Raw genomic sequence first — 23988 nt, 5'->3', positions numbered from 1 at the left:
TTCTCTCATTCTTTCTTACTCTCACTCTTCTTACCCAGATTTCTCTCACCCTCCTTTTCTCTCTTCTCTATTTCTCTTACTCTTTCTCTCCTTTCTCTCTTCTCTTGCCCTACTGTCTTTCCTTCCTCGCCTTCTTTTTACATCACTGTCTCTTTACATCACTCTCTCTCTCTCTCTCTCTCTCTCTCTCTCTCTCCTGGAAAGTTTCTCAGGTTAATGACTGTTTATTTAAAGTTGTTCATGATTCTGTACACTCTCCTGTACTCTCTGACTCTCTCCCTCTCTCTCTCTCTCTCTCTCTCTCTCTCTCTCATTCTCTGTGTGTGTATCTGTGTGTCTCTCTACCCAAGTATTAGTAAACAGTTTAAAACAGGTCTGAAATCTGATTGGCTGAGCCATGGTTGAAGTTAATGCCCATGTTTAAAACTGTGATGTAGCTCTTGCAATTATTATTGAATGTTATGTTGCTTGACAAGTAAAACCTCTGTATTATGTAAATGATCTCTGATCTTATTGGCTACCCTTTATTATGTAAATGATCTCTGTTCTGATTGGCTGCTCTGTATTGTGGCTCATTCAGAAAAGTGCCTATGTTTACATCTCACACTGTTTTTCATGTACATTTGTTTTTCTCTTCTGTCCAGCCACACAAACAGAGGCTGAGCTTTACATGACAAGCTGTTTTGCACACAAACGTCACCATGAAAGTACAACTAACATGTGTCTTTAGGTTCTGCTCATTCTGTTCTCTCTCCGTCCCTCTCACGTCATTTCTCCCTGCGTTGGTCTTTTTCTCTTTTCTTTATTTTTTTGTTGTTCTTGATTTATGGTGACCTCATTCTGGGCTGTGGTGTTCAGAAGTGTAAATTAGAAACAGAGCTTTTTCTCACACGCTTCCTTCTCCCTCTCTCCCCCTCCCTCTATCTCCGAGTTGAAGTAATTCTCAAGCTGAACAAATGTTGTGCAACAACTCAGTTTGGTCCCAGCCCTTCCTGTTCACTCCTCTCTCCTTTACTCATCAGAAAAATAGTGATGCATTGAATTTACTTGACATAAATGTGCACTGCAAGTTCTTTTCATTTTTTCTTCTGTTCTCCTCTTTTCTCTGCAACGTTCTTTTCTTATCTCCTCTGTGTCTCTTCTCTGTTTCTCTTCACTTCTCTTCTCTCTCTACCCTCCTCTTTTCTCCATTTCTCTCCTTTTCTCTTCTCTCCTTTCCTCTTCTCTTATCTCCTTTTCTCTGTTTCTCTTCTCTCTCTCTTCTCTCCTCTTCTCTTGTCTCCTCTTCTGTTTCTCTTCTCTTCCATTCTCTGTTTCTCTTCACTTCTCTTTTTCTGTCTTCTCTTCTCTTCTCTCTCTACTCTTCTCTCCTCGTCTTTTCTCTTCTCTTCTCTTCCATTCTCTGTTTCTCTTCACTTCTCTTTTTCTCTCTTCTCTTCTCTTCTCTTCTCTTCTCTTCTCTTCTCTTCTCTTCTCCTCTCTCTACTCTCCTCTTATCTCCTTTTCTCTTCTGTTTCTCTTCTCTTCTCTCTTTCTCTTCTCTGTTTCTCTCCTCTTCTCTCCTCTCCTCTTCTCTCTTCTCTTCACTTCTGTTTCTCTTCTCTCTTTCTCTTCTCTGTTTCTCTTCTCCTCTTCTTTTCTCTTCTCTACTCTTCTCTCCTCTCCTCTTTTCTCCCCTTCTCTTCTCCTCTTTTCTCTTCTGTTTCTCTTCTGTCTTTCTCTTCTGTTTCTCTTCTCTCCTCTTCTCTCCTCTCTTCTTCTCTTCTCTTCTCTTCTCTTCACTTCTGTTTCTTTTCTCTCTTTCTCATCTCTTCTCCTCTCTTCTTTTATCGCTTCTTCTCTTCTGTCTTTCTCTTCTGTTTCTCTTCTCTCCTCTCTTCTTCTCTTCACTTGTTTCTCTTCTCTCTTTCTCTTCTCTGCTTCTCTTCTCTCCTCTTCCCTTCTCTCCTCTTCTTTTCTCTTCCCTTCTCTCCTCTTCTTTTCTCTTCTCTCCTCTCCTCTTCTCTCCTCTTCTTTTCTCTTCTCTTCTCTCCTCTTCTTTTCTCTTCTCTTCTGTCATTTTCTCTTCTCTTCTTCTGTTTCTCTTCTCTCTCTACTCTTCTGTTCTGTTCTATACTCTTCTGTTTTTCTTTTCCTCTTCTTTTCCTTTCTCTTCTCTTCCTTTCTCTCGTGTTTCTCTCCTTCTCTCTCTGTATTCTGTGCTGAGCTCACAGCAGTGTGGGAGATCACACCGTGTTGTGCTGCTGGGTTTGGAGGCTTGTTGTGAAAGACTTCAGTGTGAGAGAAGTTGAGGGCTGGCGTAGTTATTCTTTTTTCTTTTGTGCATTTTGGACTGAATTCAGTGTACAAATCTGTCACATTTTGATCTGAGTGTTGGGACTTTAATCTCTCTCGCACACACACTACCACTCAGAAGTGTGCAGTCAGTGTTTTCAGATAACATGTTTTGTTGGTATTCTAAGCAAAAATAAGTTCCACATCATCAGATGTTTATTCTTCTTATGGTATGTTACACTCAGCAAATGAAAGGAAATTTGTGTACTACTTTTTCATCTGCAGTGAATAAATTCTTTTTTTTTTTTTACAAATCAACAAGGCATGTAATATGACCAGGGGTATTTAAACTTCCGCGTACAGAGTGCACACTCTCACAAAAAACACCCCAAATTCATCATATTTGAGCGATGACCAAATTTTGGCTGATAACCTGACAAAAAAGTATTGTAAATAGATTATTACAGCATTAAGTATTGAAATGGCATGTTTGTAATTCAGCAATAGAAGACAAGAGGGACTGTGTTATCGCAAAATAGCATCACGGCTGTGATTTGGTCGCAGATCATCACGTGATAACACACGACCTCGAGTGTTCTATTGCTTTAATACAACAGTTGAATAAATAAAGAAATGAACAAACTGGGCTGTGAACTTGTCATTTAATATGTTTTAATGTTCGCTGTTCCTTCCACCAAATTATAGTTCCTGTACAAACAGGTTGATGTTACGTCAGAGTAACAAGCTCTGCTCACTCGCTGCACAGCCCGCAGTTCGTTCTCCAGCTCCTGACGCTAAACTCTGAAACTGTCATCACCACTGAGCAGCTTTTCAGTCAACAGCTGTTGCAGAACACTTAACCAACTTGAATTAACTGAATAGCATCTGCCTGACCAAATCCTACTGGGCCATAAAACTGTGACAATATCAAGTTTAGCTCAGTTTTGTCAATTTTAGCTAGGTCAATATAAATGCTTTTTTGTTCCAGCGAGTCTGAAAGCATCTTACAGCCCAGTTGGTTTGGTGAATGGTATTCACTTCATTTCTAGGTGATTCCAGGTTGTTTATGTGTTCTTCTGTCACAGCTGCTCACTGAAAAGCTTCCTCAGTGGTACATTTACGGCATTTGGCAGACGCTCTTATCCAGAGCGACTTACAGTTTGATCATTTTACACAGGTAGGCGAAGGTGGTGTTAGGAATCTTGCCCAAGGCAAGATTGGTGTAGTGTAGGGTGCTTACCCAAGTGGGGATTGAACTCTAGTCTGCAGCGTAGAAGGCAGAGGTGTTACCCACTACACTAACCAACCACGATGTGGTCATGCCAGTTTGGGAATTTAGTGTAGATTCATCTTCAGAGTCTGGCCAAATCGGTTCAGCTGTCGGTCAAATGTGATCCTAAAAGTATCCATTTTCTGTTTGTGTGCAAAACAAACAAAACAAGTAAAAACATTCAAATGGCTCCTACAGCTGCCGAAGTCATTGCTTAGCATTGGCGTCTCAGCGGAGTGATGCAGTGTTTGTGAAAAACCTGTGATGTTGTGACGAAATAACATCACAATTAGAACCCAGCTTGTGTGGCCGAAACTAACTGTTGTATAATATACAAATGAAACATTCCATAACCCATTACTATTTTGACTAGTGATTCCGAACAGTGGCACATGCACACTAATGGATGGGTTCATAGAAAGTAGTCTGATCGATATTATTGACTCAGCTCAGCATATAAATGACAAGTAAAGGGACTTGCAGCTGTATCCCATTACAGTGTAGATGCATTAATGATGTGCTCTGGATATGCTAGGCCTGCCAGCAAGAGCCATTTCCCTTCCATCTCCTCCCCAGCGAATGGACTTGTTTTCCAGTGTTGTGCATGATGTTCAAGCATTGAATAGATTTTTCAGAGAAGAGCCGTCTGGCTGCTCAGGCCTTTTCCCAGAAAGCAAATTAGAGCACCACACACTCAGACAGTCACGACTCAACAGACAAGGGCGGCGTACTCAGAGCATCATAATGCTAATTTATTATAATAAAGCCAACATGTTTTCATGTTGTTTCTAATGTTAAAGTTGTAGTTTGAATAGTGACAATATGCTGCATAAAAAGTGTTTAACAGGATAAACCCCAGAAATCTCATCCTGTAGAATTCAGATTTGACTTATTAAAAGCCCAGTCATTTGAGTGTGGATGCGTGCAACTAAACTGTATCTAAAAATGAAAAGATCTTGTGCTAAAAGTTTCTTCAATATTTAACATTTTTACCTTAAACTCAGAAAGACATTTTTTGCTCTTTAACTCTATAATGCTAAACGTTTCTAATCACAAAATCATATTAGATATAGATGCAAACATCATACCATTCATAGAAAAAGTGATATTGTACGATCTCTAATTAGCATACAAGACTTTAAACGTAGAAGCATTAGCGTCTTGTAAAAATGTTGTCTAAGTCATTCATAGCATGTTTGGTCTTGCCAGCCTTGTAGAGTTCAGCTTTACCCCATATCTGCCTCCTATATTCAGGTAATAGTAAAGATCTTGATTAGGTCAACTGTGTCCGGGATTCAGCCTAAATTAGAGTTAGAACCACTCTCTGTAGAGCAGTAGATCTGTGTTGCTGCCCATGTTTGTAGGACACGTGCCCTTGTCTTGTGTCCTGGTCCTTGACCGGGCATGCTCAGAGAGGCATGTGCGTTCCACACAGGCCAACGCACCCTGCCCTGCCAACTACTGACTCTGACAGAGACCAGCTGCCGGCTCGGGTAGCAACTTTGGTCATGGGTGACTTCCTCGGGGTATGTGGGCTAATGGACCACCCTGTCAGTGACTGCAGGACTGTGTATGTTTGTTCACTATGTTGACACTGAGTTTAGAGTCAACCTTAACCCCAAAAATGTAATAAAGATGAATGTGAATGTCTTAATAAATGATGAATGAAAGCATTTGGGTTCCAGATTATAGTTGATTTTAGCAACATTGGCGTTTTGTTTCCATTCTGCATTGTAAAGAGTAAAGGTATAAGCACAGTGTAATAGATCACTGGTGTACACTGTGCAGCTTATTTGGTGTCCAGTGTTACTGTAGGTGTGTTCATTTACTGCAAGTGATTATGCTGTGGAGCCCAGTTGTAGAAGCACACTGATAAGAGGATTAAGGGTTAGGAACACCTGTGCCCTTAACACGCCCTACCCACACTGTTGTGTATTAGAAAGCTAGAAAAGCTCAAACTTTGCAGTCTTCGTACTTTACAATAACCACTTTGCAAGAATCATTTACTCATTAACAAGCTCTCAATGGCCTACTTGACACACATTGGTGAACTTTACAGAAAGACACTGATCTACTTAAGAGTCCTCGGTGTACTTTACAAGCAGTCGTTGGGGTACTTTACAGTTATTGGTGTACTTTACACAAAGTCTTTGGCCTATTTTGCAATCATTTGTCTACACTGCAAGTGTACTATCACTTTTTACTATCATTATTCTCCTTTAAAGTCAGTCATTGATGTGCTTTACAGTGAGTTGTCTTATTGACAAACAGTCATTACACTACTCTACAGCCATTGGTCTGCTTCTCGGTGGATGGTTCTTATTTGTTTTGTGCCTTGCTGTGGTTTGCCACTTCTGCATTTGTAGGTTTCTGTGGCTTACAACAACAGTCAAAACTCCTTGCTGTTGATGGGAGCCAACTGCCTCGGGTCACTAAAGTTGCCTCATTAAGTTATTTCATGTATTAATTAGTCACAGGTACACAAATAAAGTAAGTTACATAACCAACTCCTAATACTAAAAGCTTTTAGCCTTATTTTCTCGAAAGTACCTGAGTTTCCAAGCTTCTTCCATTTTGATATGCTTACTGAAGCTGATAGGACAGCAACGGCAGATCACTATCAGATAGTCCATCTGAGTGACCCTCCACCACACACAGATTAAATAGGCCTGGAGAGAAACACAGCTGAAATGTGGAGCATGCACTGCTGCTGGCAGCGTGTCTGAGAGGGGATCTGTATCAAATGATGTTTTCATTCGCGTTCTCTCTCTCTCTCTCTCTCTCTCTCTCTCTCTCTCACTCTGTCTCTCTCTGTCTCTCATTCTCACTCTGTCTCACTCTCTCTGTCTCTCATTCTCTCTCTCTCTCTCTCACTCTGTGTTGACGTGGAGGTTTGTTATCTCTGCTGAAACGTGTCCTAAGCAGGCCTCGCTGAACTCCAGGATGTTCCCTTGTCTCATGACTGGATGTGAGCATTTTTGTTCATTTTGGCTGCGTTTATCTCTGTTTGGTCTTCAGCCTTTGAGAAAAAGCAGCCTTCCCTCTTAGACATATCAGCAGCTCTAGCTATGCTCAGCAGTGGAGTGGCTGTGGGAGCTGACATGGTCCTGAGTAGAGATGTGTATGTGTGTACCTGTATGAGTCATCTTTATTAGCTCTGTGTCCAAAATCAATGGTCAAAGTCAATATTCCGCTGTTAACCTGCTGTTGCAACCTTGAGCCGGTTTGCACTTTCCACCGTATTGATCCAGACATCAAATCTGTTAGTGTGCATGTGATTGCGTGTGTGTGTGTGTGTGTCTGTGTGTCTGTGTGTGTGTCTGTGTGTGTGTGTGAAAGTGTGTGTGGTGTCTTTGTGTGTGCAGGTTTATACTGTCAAACTTAAATTTGAAAACCATTTCTTTTTTGGCTACTAAGCTTAGCTTTAGGACTAAATTTGAAATTTGTATATGTATAACACATCGTATATAGCGCTGGTGTTAAAACAAAACCTTGTGTATCCATTTTTATCATTTTTCTGTTTTTGACATGATTTGAAAGTACATGTTGGCCTTTACATTGTGTGTAAATACGACGATGAATGGGCCAAAAACAAAACCAGCCCAAAATGACATGGAAAAAATTCTGGTTCCATTGACTTAAATATACACTCACTGGCCACTTTACCTGTTACGTTGCATTTAGGCATGTAGAGGTGGTCAAGATAACTTGCAGAAGTGTAAGCCAAGCATCAGAATGGGGAAGAAAGGTGATTTAAGAGACTTTGAACGTGGCGTGGTTGTTGGTGCCAGACGGGCTGGTCTGAGTATTTCAGAAACTGCTGATCTATTGGGATTTTCACACACAACCATCTCTAGGGTTTACAGAGAACGGTCCGAAAAAGAGGAAATATCCAGTGAGCGAAAGTCAGATGCCACCTTCATTTATTTTGATTTCATTTCAAAAAGTTATTCATATTTCAGCAAAAGGACACAAAACAGGAAACACATTTGACAGAACATTACACAAAAGTCTGAGCAATTAAACACAGTATTAGATTTATCAGTGTCTAGTTTGTTCACTCTTTATTACACCTTTATTAAAGCTTCTATTCTTTTCAGGAGTCAGTGTTTAAAAGAAATCTGAAGGGCTATTTTTCCATACCTCCAAGTTTCTTCTTGGAAGTTGGTACCATTTTCTGCTTCTCACAGTCCAAATAATCCCAAACACATTCAGTGATGTTGAGTTCTGGACTCTGGGGTGTTTGTTCTGATAACTACACATCCTTTCAGACCCACAGCATTGAGGATGGACAGAAACCGTTTTTTCACATTTGGAGCAACAGTGCAGCTTGATTTTCTCCTCTCTCTCAAAGATGAAAGCTTTAAGTGTTGTTTATCTGGTGGGGACAGTTTGGGTGGTCTACTAGGTCTTGTATAGTTGTTAGGAGACATTTTTTGAACTTGTTTTGGCAGCTGTCCACAGAATTTTCTCATGAAAATGAATAATAGTAATAGTAATTGTGCTGAATGGCCATTTTGACTTGAAAATTAATAAATGAAGGGTGGTCTCTGACTTTTACTCTGCATGGTCACATACTCTGAGCTGTCCTGGCAGGATCTGTGTGTGTGTGTGTGTGTGTGTGTGTGTGGCTGTGTTCCAGCGGGTGCTCTGAGAGAGGAGAAGAGAGGAGGGTTAATGATCAGTCCCAGGCTCTACGGGTCGAGCTGAAGGAGAGAGGGCATGGGAGCTAGAGGGGTCAGGAGAGAGAAAAAGAGAGAGAGATAGAGAGGGTGAGAGAGAGAGAGAGAGAGAGAGAGAGACAGAGGAAGAGGGGAGAGAGAGCGAGATTCCTCTGAGAAAGCAGGCCAAAGTTTAGCATAGCTTGGTCAGTCCCATAACACGCACCCCACATGGCTTTAGTACACTGGTCATCAAAAGTTTGGGAACATCTTGCTTTCTTTTAAAATTTCTCACTGTTGGTTTTCTGTTAAAGTTAATAGCTCCTTGCTAACCAGTTGAGTATATTAATCTTGAACACTCAGCTTCATTATCATCAAAGTAACTGCCTTGATGTGGAAAGTAAACTGTTGCTGAGTTTCTTTCCAACAGTATCTTTTGGTGAACTTTACAAAAATGTAATGATCTACTTTACAGTCTTTGGTCTACTTTAGATTTCTTTACAAATACCTATTAGTAAACTTTACAGAAAGTTACTGTTCTACCTTCGGGTCTTGTTCTACTTTACAAACAGTTGTTGGGTTTGTTTACAAATACCAATGGGTGAACTTTACAAAAAGTCATTGATCTACTTTGCAGTCACTGCTCTACTTTACACTTACCAGCCACTTTATTAGGTACACCTTGCTAGTAAAAGGTTGGACCCCCTTTTGCCTTCAGAACTGCTTTAATTCTTCATGGCACACTTTCAACAAGGTGTTGGAAACGTTCCTCAGAGATTCTGGTTGGTTATTTGAGTTCCTGTTGCCTTTCTATCATCTCGAACCAGTCTGCCCATTCTCCTCTGACCTCTCACATCAACAAGGCATGTTTGTCCACACAACTGACCGCTCACTGGATATTTCCTCTTTTTCGGAGCGTTCTCTGTAAACCCTAGAGATGGTTGTGCGTGAAAATCCCAGCAGATCAGCAGTTTCTGAAATACTCAGACCAGCCCGTCTGGCACAAACAACCATGCCACGTTCAAAGTCCCTTAAATCACCTTTCTTCCCCGTTCTGATGCTCGGTCTGCAATTCAGCAAATTGGCTGATTAGCTATTTGTGTTAACAAGCAACTGAACAGGTACCTAATAAAGTGGCCAGTGAGTGCATAAACAGCCAAATGGCTTTAATACACTGGTCTTCAAAAGTTTGGGAACATCTTGCTTTGTTTTTACATTTCTTGCTGTTAGCTTTCTGTTAAGTACAGTATACCTGCTATGGTTAATAGCTACTTGATAACCATTTGAGTATATTTTCTATAGTATATAGAGTATATAGTTTCCACACTCAGCTTCACGTTCATCAAAGTATCTGCCTTGTTGTGAAGAGTAGATTTGGCCGAAGTTTTTGACTTCTGTCGGCTGTTCATTTAATATGTTAAAATAGATTCCTACCTATTTTTCAAACTTTATGCATAATTAAAGCCTTAAGCCAAGTCATTCAGTGTACCTGTAACGGTTAGTACTTTGGCTAATGCCTGAGACATTGAATGTGTTTACATGAATTTAATAATCCGATAACCACAGATAATCAGACCTGGTCAGTTATCTAATCCACACGTTTACACGCACTTGAGTAATCAGATAATGTGAAACTCCAGGTCTACATGAGTCAGACAGTAATCAGATTTCTGCTTTGCAACCAGCCAATAAACTCACAGAACAAGACGTGATATAAACGTAAAGTAAATGTCAAACTTAATGGTGCAGCTTTTTTTTTTTAAATTGTGCCACTTTACCTGAAAATATGAACATACATCATCTAGAAGATGAAGAATATTCAAGTACTTCATTCCGTCAATCTTGTATTTGGTTTCAGTGTCACTCCAAAAGTGTTTATAAGAAATAAGATTACTGAGCTGAAATCCAGCTCTCTTTATCTGATTTCTTATTCAGATTTCTAGACCTTACTCTGATCTAAGAATTTGGAGTGTGACATTTACATGACCAATTGAATAATCAGATAATAAGCAGAAATCCTGTTATTTTGGATTATCAAGTTTCTTCCTATTATTTGAGTTGCTTCCTATTATGATTGGATTATTGTGTTCATGTAAACACACTCCTTGTTTTCTGATAGTTTTGCAATAAGATTTTGGTCCAAAACCTATTTTTAAATTACATTCCTGGCAGAGAGGTGCATGCAGGCCAGTGGAAGGTAAAATAGTCCCTAAAGAAATTTTGTTTATTAGATTTGTCACTATTTTACCACTGTATAAAAACTCAAAAGACATAGAGGTTTACTGGTTATTTCTGATAGTCAATAAAATGCCTATATTTATTTTATATCGTAACCCCTGGATCCTGTCACTGTAAACTGTAAAGAAGATTGTTGGTTGGTTTCTCCACAAGGAACCGCAGAAATGTTGAGAAACCAGTGAAATTGCTAAGTTATTGCAAACTGACAAAAACCCTTTGTACTTATTAATAAGCTGTACTTCTAGACTTTTGACCAGAATTACTCATTGCCCTCATTTCAAGTTTGTGTTTGCCTGGGACCTTAAGAGCCACCCTGATTTCCCAGAATTCCCTCCACCCTTATCAGTGTCCAGCAGGAAATGGCTCAGGTAATAGGTGCTATAAAGCAAGAGTGCCCTGTTTAATCATTAATACTTAAGCACTTTCTCTTTGAGTGTGCTGCGGTTGATAGACCATGTTTGTGTTCTCAGAATGAACTGTACTTTCCAGAACGAGTCTCGACAGAATTCATTGATTCATTCTTCATTCCTCTTCTCGTGCTGTTATCTCCACAATCCCTTCTTTCTTCAGGGCCCTGTTCTTCTCCTGATCCTGAATCTTTCAGCGCTGTCATTCTGTCTGCGCTGTAGTTATGTGTGGAATGCCAGGTCCTCAGGTCCACGTCTTCATTTCCACAAGCAAAGGCAGGAGTGACAGATTGAAGTCTCAAGCCTGGCTCTAATAACACATAATTCAGCTGATAAGGCGTTATCTCACTGTAATCTTAGGGCAGCCCTCCAAACCATTACACATACAGTATTTTGAATATTGAAATGTTCTACAAGAATAAGGAAAGCTCAGAGTGTGGGTTTCATTTCATTATATTATTATTACTGTCTATTAATGAAACTTGAAGTACTCCAAAGTAGAGCTGAGTTGCCAAGTGGCCAAGAAAAACCAGAATAATGTCTCAAATGACACGACAAATAGCTGTTTTAAATGTATTTTTATTTTTGTCAAATCTTTCTTTCCATCCCATACTTGAGGAACGTTTCTCAAAAGGAAATACCAGGATCAGAAATATTGACAGTTCAGTGTTGATCAGCCTTTTGACAGATATGTAACCCCTCATTCTCGCTCTCTCCCCTCTCCACAGCCTCCATCCCTTTCTTTGCATGTGAACTGAAGGCAGTGAAGCCGTACAGGAGAGGCTTTTTCTGCGGAGACCCCAGCATTACGTACCCTTACTTGGAGAATGAGGCCATTCCGGACAGCTTGCTAATCGCTGGAGGGATCATCATCACAGGGCTGACGGTGAGACGTGAACACAGCTCTCCACTCGTCTACACAATCATTCAGAAAAGCTGCTAAATGAAATGTCTCTCAGTATCAGTGTCATTACAGTAATAGTTGTGATATATCGTACAGTGTGTATTAATCATAGAGGAGATACAGTGATGTGGTTCAGCACAGTTCAGATAGAAGGAGATTAGTACCATTTCTGCGATAAGGAGACTCGTTGTATGTTATAGCAGTGGGTAAGAAAGATCTCACATGGCGCTCTTTAACACAGTGCAGCTGTAACAGTTGGCCACAGCATGTGCTTCTCTGTTTATCCAGTGTAGCATGCAGGGGGTGTGAGATGTGATCAAATATGGCTAACAGTTTGTTGAGCATCCTTTGTTCTGCCACAACCTCCCAACAGCATTTATTTGAGCTGATTATGTCCCACAGTTGTTAGCTTTCACACTTATGTTTATGTGAAATGGGTGCTTTTTTATCTGTTGGGTTGGAGTGAATGCATATAAAGAAAAAAAACAGGTTGTAACTTCTGACTGGTGCTTTAACATCTTTACAGGGCAACAGTCAGTGATGTTTGTTTATTTGAGCTTGAGCTTTTCTGTTGTCAGTTTAGAACTTATATGTATTGACAGCTAATGAATGAAGATAAATGAGCCAATTCGGCAAAATGTACAATGAGACAATGAACCCAAACCACAAAGACCTAAAAGTAAGGAAAATGGCCACAGATTTTTTTTCTGTTTGCCAAAAACAGCTCAAATTTCATGTCAGGCCACTTTGTGGCACTGCCTATCCAACCAATTTTGGTTGGCTGTGTCACAGAGCAGATGGGACCACAGACAGCGGCAGCAGTTCAGTGCCACACTCTGTCAACAGCTTAAATTTGAAGAGATAATGCATGTTTTCTTTCAATTTCAGTTCTGAATGACACATGCATTTTCCAATGAAGTAAATGAACACTGGGGCCTGGTCCAGACTGCCAGTCCAAATCATATCCAGATTGATTTTTGATAGTCTGGATGACAAACAAAAAAAACAAACAAAAAAACCCCCACATGAAATCTGAGCTTTTTAAATTGCATCCAAACTACATTTGGAGTTGGTTTGAAATGCAATTCCAATCAAATCCAGAGTGACAGAAGTGGTTGAATTCAAGAAGAGCGCCAAAGATTCATGCTTATGCCAGAGAATTGTAAAGAATTTGGATGGCGAGATGATGCACCTCCATCTCTCCTGCATCCGCGTTTGAAATCCACATCCCCAGTGTAGCTATGTAGTTACTGATGTTGTTAAAACAGAAACCCATGCAGATAGGCTGGTGATGTCTGGACATCCAAATCCGATATGATCACTTGCAAATAACAGTGCAGACAGTCATCTCAAAAGATCCGATTTGAGAAACAAATCCAATTTATCCGATTTGAGTGTAGCCTAAGATGAGTGCGGATTTGAATAATGACACCCACCCTTAGTACATTCTAGAGATGGGGGAAAAACTCGATTCTTAGATGCATCACGATTCTGAATCGATTCATAAATGTAAAAATTGATTTTCTAAATATTGAATTTATAACGTGATGTTGGCGGATCATAAAAGGCGTAACTTGGAAGTGGGTAAATGCAGCGCCCGGACAGTCGGGCCGGCACGTAACAAAACACAACTGGATGACTGAGAAATCTGACCAGCTCCCTCTGCATTAAAAGCCAGGTTAGGTGAGGAGTCACAACACAAATGTTCAGAAGAGCCATTTTGTCCTTTCAGCAAAAGTCAAACCACCTTGGGAGACACAACATTTTATATCCAGTGTGTGATAATGTCCTAGTATAGGCTAAACAATATAAACGAGAGCGCAGACTTACTTTGCTCTGCTTTAAGCTTTAGCTCAGCTATAGCCGATTTCCTCCCATCTCTGCCAGAAAACTTTTCCTCAAAAGTAGTTTCTTGTAAAACATCTTGCAACATTCGACTGTTTATCGAGGCTGAACTTCATTCGATTTTTCCCGTTCCACCTTAAATTCTGCCTGAGGCACCGAATGCATCTGCTGCACCGTTTAAGGTGGAACGGGAAAATTCGAAAGAGCAGCGACTTCATCTTCTCAACTTTTTAGTGTTTGACAGTCTCTCATTTCAGATGTAACATACCAGGAAACCAACTGTGGTGCTTATAAATGCAAATAAGCCCACTCATCACCAAATGTTCATCTTAAATCTGTTTGTCTTTTTGTTCACTACTAGCTCAGCGAGACTTTGTTGCTGTGTGACCTGCAGGACTAGGGCTTTCGCGCTATATTGCACACTTTGGAGCTGAGATTTAGCGTCCAGTCTCGAAGATATTTTACTGACACAGTGACACCCCCAACCAAAGACTCTCTACAGTGAGACCAGAACCGAAGTTCTAAAGAAAATGGGTGGGACGGTTGTAACTTGCTGTGTGTACATTCATTACCACTGGATCAGTGGCAGCGGTAGTATCTCATGTGCTCCAAACAAGAGCAGTTAATGAGAGTCTTCCAGTTCACTTGCCACATCACTTCCATTTGGTTTATTAATAAAAGATACTGGGAGTAAATGCATTATGGATCATAACAAATGCTTTGCTTTAAAACTACCAAGTCCTCAGACAGTAGGAAAATAAGAAAAGAAAAAAAGACGCATCAAGATGCATCGATAATCATTTTATAATCGCATTGCAGCCCTCTGAATCATAATCGAATCGTGAGGTTCCTAGAGATTCCCACCCTAGGACATTCCCTGGAATACAGTGCTGCATCACCCTGATTCTCCAGTGTAGTTTAAGTGTAGGCCTGGATTTATTGTAACTCTGCAGTCTTTCCTCTTTGTCTGTTTCAGATCGCTGTGGGTGAGTGTTACCGGGTCCGGTTCCGAGGCGTCCAGTCCCGTGCCTTTGTGAGAAACTGCTACGTGTCCTGCCTTTACAAAGAGCTGGGTGCCTTTCTGTTTGGCTGCTGCATCGGCCAGTCGCTGACCAACATGGCCAAGCTGAGCGTGGGCCGGCTTCGCCCCAACTTTCTGTCCGTGTGCAACGTGACGTATGCATCGCTGCGTTGCACGCCGGACACTTACGTGGCAGATGTGAACTGCATTTGCACATCAAAGGAAGAGGAGGAGGCCAGGTGAGCCAGCTTCACTACGTGTTTGTGCATGATAGATCACGAGAGACAGAGTGAGAGTGAGCCAAGAAACGTTTGTTGGTTTTGCACTGGAGCTGTAAAGCTAATGTAGCTAACAAGCAGTGAAAACTTATAGGCCACCTGTTAGCATCATGCTAAATGCACAGCTACATTACCACAAACTGTGGTAAAATGTATGTAGAGAGGAATTCATAACACATTGTGCTTTCGCATCATAACAAATCAGTTTCTGAGCTACCTAAATGTTGTCTCTCTGTTTTCTCTCAGAAAAGACTGATGTGTGTGAATTTCAGTAAATAAAATCCTTTTCTTGTCTTTTACAGGAAGTCATTTTTCTCTGGACATGCCTCTTTTGCAATGTACACAATGCTTTACCTCGCTGTGAGTATAATTGTGTAGTCACACATGCACTACACACTACGCACTAATGCACTAAAGGCACTAACGCAGTGCACACACACATTTCCTCACTGATATTACCAAACAGCTGTCTCAAAGCTTTAATTACTGCGATCGCTGGCTCCGCTCTGCTGGTGAGATTTACTGCTGTAGGCTCTGATTCGTGCCATATGGGGGGCTGCCAGAATTTTCTTACTCACAAACAAAAACATGTTCACACACACACACACACACACACACACACACACACACACTGAATGGAGAAGGGTCTGAGAAAGCCAAAACTCCCCAAAGGCATCTTGTTTCAAGCGAAAAAGAAAGGGCAAGAGAGAACGAGAACGTTCTCCAAAAGTCTGTTGAATAGATGAGAGAGAGAGAGAGAGAGAGAGAGAGAGAGAGAGAGCGAGAGAGAGAGAGAGAGAGAGAGAGAGAGCGCAAAAGGGAGAAAACAGGCTGGGACAGAAGAAGCCTTGTTTAGTTGTGGGTCGGGAGGGGGCGGGGGGTGGGCTTTGGCCTGCTGAGAGATGGACAGGCTTCTTTCAGTACTGACCCCATCTCTCCCTCCCTCTCTCTCTCTCTCTCTGCTGTTCTGATGGAGGGGCCACACTGAAAGGGAAAAATGACAGGACACTCACGCTTGCTCATGAAGCCTGACATTCAAAGCCGGCTCCTTTATCACGGCTTCCTCCGCAAATCCCATCAGCCTTTTTTCGCTGCACTCTGTGCCACTCGTGTGTCAGGAGATTTGGAGCGCCATACGACACGAACGAGTTTCTTCCATTTTCCGTCATCCTTTCACAGAGCTATGCCTGCGCTGAAGCAGAGAGAGCTACAGCACTGATTAGAGAGAGAGAAAAAGAGAGAGAGGGGAAAAAGGGGGAAAAGCAGCTGAAGAGCAGTGTAAAGGGTCTTCTGAAAAGCAGTGCCAGGCTCTTTGTCGTCCCCCCTCCCTCACTCCTCCCTCTCTCTTTCTCTCCCCCTCTCTCTCCCCCTCCCACCTGGAGTGGTTTGGAGTAATGCCACTTTGACCAGTCACAGAAATTCCCTGACTGACATTGTACCAGGAAGCATGTGTCCAGTACATTCTCTTCTTTTTTTTCTTTTATTTTCTTTATAACTGACCTTTGTTCTGTGTTTCTTTCTCTTCCTGACCTTTGTGTTCTCTTTCTTTCTTTCTTTGCCCCATCCCCATCTTCTTCATTTTTCTAACTTTGTTTTCTTTGTCTTATTTCTCTCTTTCTTTTGTTCTTTTTTCTGTCTGTTTTTTCTTTTCTTTGTTTATTCTTCTTTTTAACTCTCGTTCTTATTTGTTTTCTTACTTTTTTGTTTTCTTTGTCTTTTTGTTTTTCTTTTTTGTCTTATTTCTTTCTTTTTATTTTGTTTTCCTTTCTTGTTTTTCTTTTTTCTATGTGTTTATTCCTTTCTTTCTTGTCTTTCTTTTCATTTAGTTTTTCTTTCTTTCTTTCTTTCTTTCTTTCTTTCTTTCTTTCTTTCTCATTTTTTCTTACTTTCTGCCCCAGCCCCATCTTCCTCCCCTCCTTGTTGTAACTTTATCTGGTTCTGGCTGTGTGTGTTTCCTGCAGCTGTGTGCTGCTGTTCTCAGGGTCAGCTGCTCTGGGCTTCACACACCTGTGGCAGCCTGTGTGTGTGTGCGTGTGTGTGTGTGTGTGTGTGTGTGTGTGTGTGTGTGTGTGTGTGTGTGTATGCGGTGCTCTTAAACTCAGGAATGTCTGCCAGCCCTTCATCCAACATGCCTGTTCATTAACTTCATCCACAGCCAGTTCCCCTGCCGTTGCTTTTGACCTCAATATTTCTCCCTGTGTCTGTCTGAGTAGTGTACAGAGGGTAGTGCTGCAAGGATGCTAGCCAGGGACTAGTTTCTTCTTTCTTGAAGCTGAGGTCAGATCGACCGTTTCAGATACTGTTACATGGGTACTGCTCTCTCTGTCAGCGTATCAGCCTTTCTCTTGGTCAAGGTCACCCAGCTTTCAGGCACCACAGTCCTCAGTGTCAGTTCATTCCAGCCCTGGACAGCACCACCTGGTTTCACTAATGAGCCTTCCTCCAAAAAGACAGCCAGACTCATGGTACGGCCAGCCTTTCATTAAAGGGCTCATAACAAGGAAGTCCAGATTTTCATTGCTTATCCAAATGAAACAGTTGTGCTGTGTAAACACTTTAAAGTTTGAAGTGGACACTTTTGGGTTAATACAGTTAATGAAATCGACACTAGGAGGCCGTGGTTGGATCATGGTTGTGATGTCAAAAACATGAACATATTTTCATGAACAAGGGGTGAGCCCTACATATACTAGCCTTAAATACTGAACCCAGTACATTCTTTTCTTTTCTTTTGTCTTTATTACTGACCTTTGTTTTCTTTTTCTGTTTGTTTTTCTTTTTCTTTCTTTCTTTCAATTTTGTTTTCTTTGTCTTATTTCTTTCCCTTTTGTCTCATTTCCTTCTGTGTCTTTTATTCATTGTTCTCCTTTCTTGTTTTTGTTTCTCGGTCATTCTTTTCATCTCTTTATTTTTTTTTTTGTCTTGTTGCTATTTGTTTATTTTGTCTTACTTCATTATTTTCTTTCTTTCTGTGTTTCTTTCAAACAAATGGGCACATTTACAGTTACAGTTAATGAAACGGAAACTAGGAGGCAAAAACAGCCTGTTTTGGTCATCTTAAATAAACCATGACTGCTTTTGGTACATAAAACCACACAAATGTTCTGTGTAGCCTTTAAGGAAAAAAAATCTATTGACTTTACATCCTTTATTGGAAAGGGCACCTTAACACAGTCAGTATACAATACTGGGCAAAAGACAAAGCTTATTTTATTTAATTTGCTTAAATACAGATTATTCATTTCCCAGGAGCTATTTCTGAGATTAGATTATAAGAAGGAGAAAGCAAAAATGAAGCCAAAGTAAGTGAAAAAAAACAGGACTTCCCAAAACTGGGGTTCAAAAAATGATTAAAAGACATGAAAATAAAGATAAAGAAAATGGGACTCATAACAACCACCTGTACGAGTTAGTAGACCACCAAAACTGCTCCACTTAAAATGTTCGTCTTAGCTCCACTGTTACTTCAGATCTGAGAACATCCACAGGTGTTTCTGTCCTTCCACTGTGAAAAGAACACTATGAGTTTGAAAAGATGTGTAGCTATCAAAACGCTTTTACCAAGAAAAGGAAACAGACAAAAAAGAATAAAAAACTAACACGTCAAGCAACTGTGTTTGAGGAATGTTTTTGAAATGATTTGGATCACAAGAAGCAAAAGAAGACTGAACTTTGGAGGTTTTGAAAAATATTCCTACAGATTTCTTTAAAAAACTGAAAGCAATTCTCGTGAAAAGAATGGAAACTGTAATAAAGAGTGGACAAACTAAATACTGAAAAATGTTAGTTTAGTTGTTGAGGCTTCTGTGTAATTTTCTGTCAGATATGTTTTTCCTGATGCTGCTGTTAAAGTGGTCTCTGACTTTAACACAGTACTGTACAGTTTAATTAAGTACTGTACAGTGGCATACACACATCAACACAGATGTACATACTGGTATAACTGGAAGTCGTTTATGCTGTATACAATACTGTATATATGTAAATATGAAATAACCTCTGTGCGTGTATCTGTTGATTGACCACTCCTTCCTTTCTGCAGTTCTACCTGCAGGCGCGACTGTCATGGCGAGGGGCGCGGCTGTTGCGGCCGCTGCTGCAGTTCCTGCTGGTGATGTTAGCAATGTACACCGGTCTCAGCCGAATCTCCGACTATCGCCATCACCCCACTGACGTCCTCACCGGCTTCCTGCAGGGCGCGCTCACTGCATACTGGGTGGTAAGAACCAACAGACATTTCTCTCCTGAACATTCTGTGGCTTTAGACTGGCTTCATATGGTGTATCCTCCACACAGGCGTTACACAAAGCTTAATTTCCGTACACTTGGCAGTGACACAAAAGCAGTTACTTGCAACATGTTTGATTATTACATTAGTTGTGGTGATGAATAGCTAGTAGTTTTCATATGCCATGTCATTCTGATGGTATGAAATGATCTTGTTATTATGATATCATACATTATACATTAGTATTGACATTAAAGAAAAGAGTAAACTACAAAACAAAACAAACTTACAAATCTTACATTTGTTTGTTTATTTCTTTATTTCTGTTCTTCTTTACTTTGTTACTTTGTTCTTCTTGTACTTTGTTTCTTCATTTATAAAGCACTTTGAATGACCCCAGTGTAGGAAAGGTGCTGCTTAAACAAACCTCCCTTGCCTTGCCTTACATCAATGGATCATCTTTCCAAGGGTCTGTCTGTGTCAGAAGGCTCTTGGTGATTGGCCACAAGTTCTGCCCTGGTTGGTTCAAGAGCTGCGTATGATCCAGACTGCCAAACCTTACCTGCCCTGGAGCAGGTTAGCCATGCGGCACAAGTTGCCATGGCAACATTCCCAATAGAGAAATTGATGAGACAGAAATCCAGGGTTAGATCAGACTAAGATCAGTGTTAGCTGGCTAAGAAATGAAAGAGGACCCAAAAAACAATTCTCTGTTGTTCTTACTTTCCCAAGATGTGTATACTGAAATCAGCTGGCTAAAATAATTGTGTTTGATGTCATCACATGATACACTAACAGTGTTTTGAGTGGCTGTTTCAGGAAACTTCATAAAACAGTCACAACTGCTACAGCAGTGTTTCAAACAAATCTCAGCTGATTTGCTGGATTTTTACAATAAACAGCACAAATTAAAAGTGGCATACATGGGTAGACAGACAGATGGAGAGACAGAGAGACAGATAGATACTTTATTGATTCTATAGGAAATTTACCATCCAGTAGGAGTCACACAACACAGGACAGTAATAGTAATAAGGGTGTCAACAATATAACAGGAAGAATAAAGATAAAAAGATCCTATATACAGGCATATATACAAATAGAAAAATACAGCAATCTGTAATAAGATCTGTAACCTGAAATGAAAGACAGGGAGGTACAGGTAACGGCATATAACGGCATACTAAATGAATAAATATGTGCAGGTATTGGTACCAAGTGTCAAGTGTGGAGTGTCCATATGTGCAGATGGATAAAAAGAAAAGATAAAAATGATGTGTGACCATATAAGGCAAATATTTTACATTAACACGATTTGACATTTTATTTATGTAGAAATGATTAAATTCAGTTCAGTTAAGTGTATCTTCAGTGTGCTTTGTGTTTGCATCCATTCATTCTATGTTATTCAGTCTTTCTCTAAATCTGAATTCTCCTGTGTGTCGTGTTTGTGTCTTACAGGCCTTCCACATCTCCTCCATGTTTAAAGCCTGCACTTCAAATCTGTCCCCCACCAACTTGTCTCTGGACAGCCCCCTGTCCGTGTCCAGCGGGCAGACGGTGTGCTAGCGCCTGTCCTGGGATGCGGCTCCAACACGATGCAAACAGACTGGACTCGATTCAGTTGGAAATAAAGAAAGAGCACATGGAAAGTGGAGCGGATGGACAGAGAAAGTTGCAGGAGTGGAGACGGAGGACGGGACGATGCAGAGAAGAAGGCTAACGAAGTAACAGCTCAGTGGAATGCATTCATGTCCAGACCTTTACTGGAACATCCTCTAGTGAAACATTTTCCCGTACAGAAAAGGTGTCCAGCTGAGCTTGTTGTCCTGCAGACCCGCCCACTGCCTATCAACCCTCCATACAAATATGATACAGATTTTATTTTGTATGTATGTGTGTATATTTTTACTATAAATACAGTAAATGTAATCTAGATGAAGCTGCTAATAATTCTATTAGTCCCTGGTGCCAGTTATACTGACTGCAGTTAAAGATTCAGGAGACCCGTGTTATTCACAGAATATGAGACTGATCTGATCCTGGTTAATGAGTATTGTACTGAGTCCACGACTGAGCCTGAATAGCCCGATTGGCGTCTGTGGATCGAGACGTGGTCATTGAACCATCCAATGGCCTTGAAGGCGAGGCTGAGGACCTACAGTGTTTTGGAGCAATGCCACTTTGAGAGATGGACCTGTGTGCCCAGTACAGACTTCTTTCTCTTTTCCTCTCCTTTTTTCTGTCCTTTGAACATTCTTTCTGACGTTTCATTTTCTACATTTTCTGTTTTTTTCTTTCTTTCTTCCTCATTTGGATTAAGGTTTAAGCCACTGAAACAGAAACATTGAATCATGAGACTTTTAGCAAGTTTTGACTTTGCTGAGATTTAATCCTGCATTTAACCACTTTTGCTGTGCAAGTGAAGTTGCACTGTGACTGAAACGAGAATTCCCCCAACTGACCTATCCAAGCTCCGCTCACAAAGGCATTCTTTCATAACAACTGCTGCAAGGTTGGGCAAGCTTTACAGACATTAATGAGAGTCTCATTGAGCTTAATGAGAAATGGTAGCAAAATGTCAATTAGAAGTGCTTTTTGTATTTGAAGTTTCACCTTCCGCTGTTTTATTGTTCCTAGCTAGAAAAGTTTGTCGCACAGTGAGGTAAGGCAAAGTTCTGGTATGACCACTGAGTCCTGTATTGAAGTGCCAAGCTATTAAAATGACTTTGCTTGGTGGGAAATGTAGTACATTTTGACGATTATCATTAATGAAATGATTTTTAAACATTGGTGTACTATAGCATATTGTATTTCATGGCTTTTTTATCAAGGCATTAAGGAATATTCCTGCACACACAGCCTTGGCATTTGTTTTCTACATACCTTTACATACCTTTCTTCTTTCAGTTTGTGGAAAAATTGTCCAAGAATGTCTGTCAAGTATGGAACGTAAGCTGCAGATGCAGTCTAGTTTGTCCCTGTTGGCTGCGGCTGCCGTGTTCATACTCCTCCCAGTGATGTTAGACTGGAGGAAAATGTATAAATCTTTGGTTTTTAGATAATTTATGACTAGACTGTATTAGTTTTTCCTTTTTGTGCACAACTGACATATTTTCTACATATAAGCTATAAGCTACATGCTCACCATGTCCACTCATTTCAAACAGCCTAAAATCCGATACACACACACACACATTTATATATATATATATATGCGCTCCATAAAGTGAAACTACTTGGTGACAGTGATTTAGAGCGTCAAATGTTTTGACCCCAGTGAAAGGCTTACATGACAAGATTCCATAACAAAACAGCTACACTCATGTGATCTTTTACTGGCATAGAATATTGAGGGTTTTTAGTTTCTCATTACGTTGAATGATAATCCATAAGGGCTTGTCAACCCAGCAACCTTAAATAAGAAAGAATACATTTATGTGCAGAGCTTAAATAGGTCAGTTTGCCTTCTCCTGCCTCTTTGCTACCATTTGAGTCCTATAATCCGGCTCAAGCAGGGGGCCCACTGGACACTACCTGCCTGCTCTTATGCTTAGCACTTGAACTGTGGAATGGTGCCCTTTACTTACAAAAATGTTATTTTATGTGTGATGTCATTTTAAATAGTGTTTTTCTCTCTACCTGTGGTCAGCCAATCACTTTTCTCCATTTCTGTTTTTATAAGATGATAATTATTCGAAGCGAATGTATATAAATCATTATATATGTGTGTATGTATGTGTGTGTGTGTGTGTGTGTGTGTGTGTGTGTGTGTGTGTGTATATATATATATATATATATATATATATATATATATATATATATAAATGCGAATTCAACTATCCTGAATTTGCAAAAGTATTACAAAAGTTTTGTGATATATATATATATATATATATATATATATATATATATATATATATATGTATGTTTATGTGGATCAGGTACTCAGAGCTTGTATTGTATAAAAGAATAGTGACTGAGCCAGACATATTCTACTGTCAGAAAGCTATATTCTACATTTTTAGTTTCATAAAAGTTTTCTTTGTGTTGTCTGTGAAAGCCTGTGGGCTAAAATAACCACTGTATTAATAAACCAAACCAATAAAATGAATGTTCGATCCTTTTATCTTACTTTGTCTCTGACTGCATGTATTCACACAAATTCACAAAACTCTTCAGCCAGACAGATGTGCTCCTGTGCGCTGTGGATTTAGGTGAATGTTTCTGTCCTGATATTTCAACTCCAGCTGTTTGGCATTTACACTTTCCTCTAGAGCCCACGTGTCAAACACAAGCCCTGCAGACACAGTCCTAATCGGCCTGTGGAATTATTTTAATGTCTATTAATTTTAGCCTGTTTCACCATGAGCTGCACTACATTTCCCAGCATCCCAATCTCCCTCTTCTCTTTCCCTCCTTCATCTGCCACTCTCTTTCCTTCTCACCCCATTTTCTTGTTCCCTTTTCCTTCTCTTGTCTTTCACCCCAATCTTTCTTTTCTCTCTTTCTCCCATCCTCCAGGCTCTTTCCCTCTCACCCCATTTTCTTGTTCCCTTTCTCTTTCCCTTCTATCTTATTCTTTCTTTCACCCCGATCTGTCTTCTCTCCCTCTCTCGTCCTCCACCTTCTTTCCCTTTCACCCCATTTCTTGTTCCCTTTCTTTTTTCCTCCTTCTATGTTCTCTCTCTCTCTCTCTCTTATTTCTCCTCACAATCCATTCTCCTTTTCTTTTTTCTTTCCCATTGTTTTCTTCACTCCTCCAGTTCTCTAATTCTTTTTTATCCCTTTCTCTTTCCCCACTATTTTCCTTTTTCTTCCATTCTGTTGCACCTCATTCTGCCTTCCCCTCCCTTTCCCTC

The 23988-nt window shown here is 40.4% G+C and overlaps 1 protein-coding gene across 1 annotated transcript in view; it reads left to right on the top strand.

Annotated features, from left to right (window-relative positions):
- ppap2d (phosphatidic acid phosphatase type 2D) overlaps positions 1-22767 on the top strand; it is a 39158-nt gene extending 16391 nt beyond the window's left edge. Inside the window, exons 2-6 of the mRNA XM_017700536.2 lie at positions 11579-11736; positions 14576-14859; positions 15201-15258; positions 18941-19117; positions 20588-22767. Coding sequence (XP_017556025.1) covers positions 11579-11736; positions 14576-14859; positions 15201-15258; positions 18941-19117; positions 20588-20695 — 785 coding nt within the window. The 3' untranslated portion in view covers positions 20696-22767. The remainder of the gene's footprint in view (positions 1-11578; positions 11737-14575; positions 14860-15200; positions 15259-18940; positions 19118-20587) is intronic.
- The last annotated feature ends 1221 nt before the right edge of the window (positions 22768-23988 follow it).

Source organism: Pygocentrus nattereri, chromosome 1, assembly GCF_015220715.1.
Source record: "Pygocentrus nattereri isolate fPygNat1 chromosome 1, fPygNat1.pri, whole genome shotgun sequence".
Classification (NCBI taxonomy): Eukaryota; Metazoa; Chordata; class Actinopteri; order Characiformes; family Serrasalmidae; genus Pygocentrus; species Pygocentrus nattereri.
This window is presented reverse-complemented; position numbering and strand designations above follow the sequence as displayed.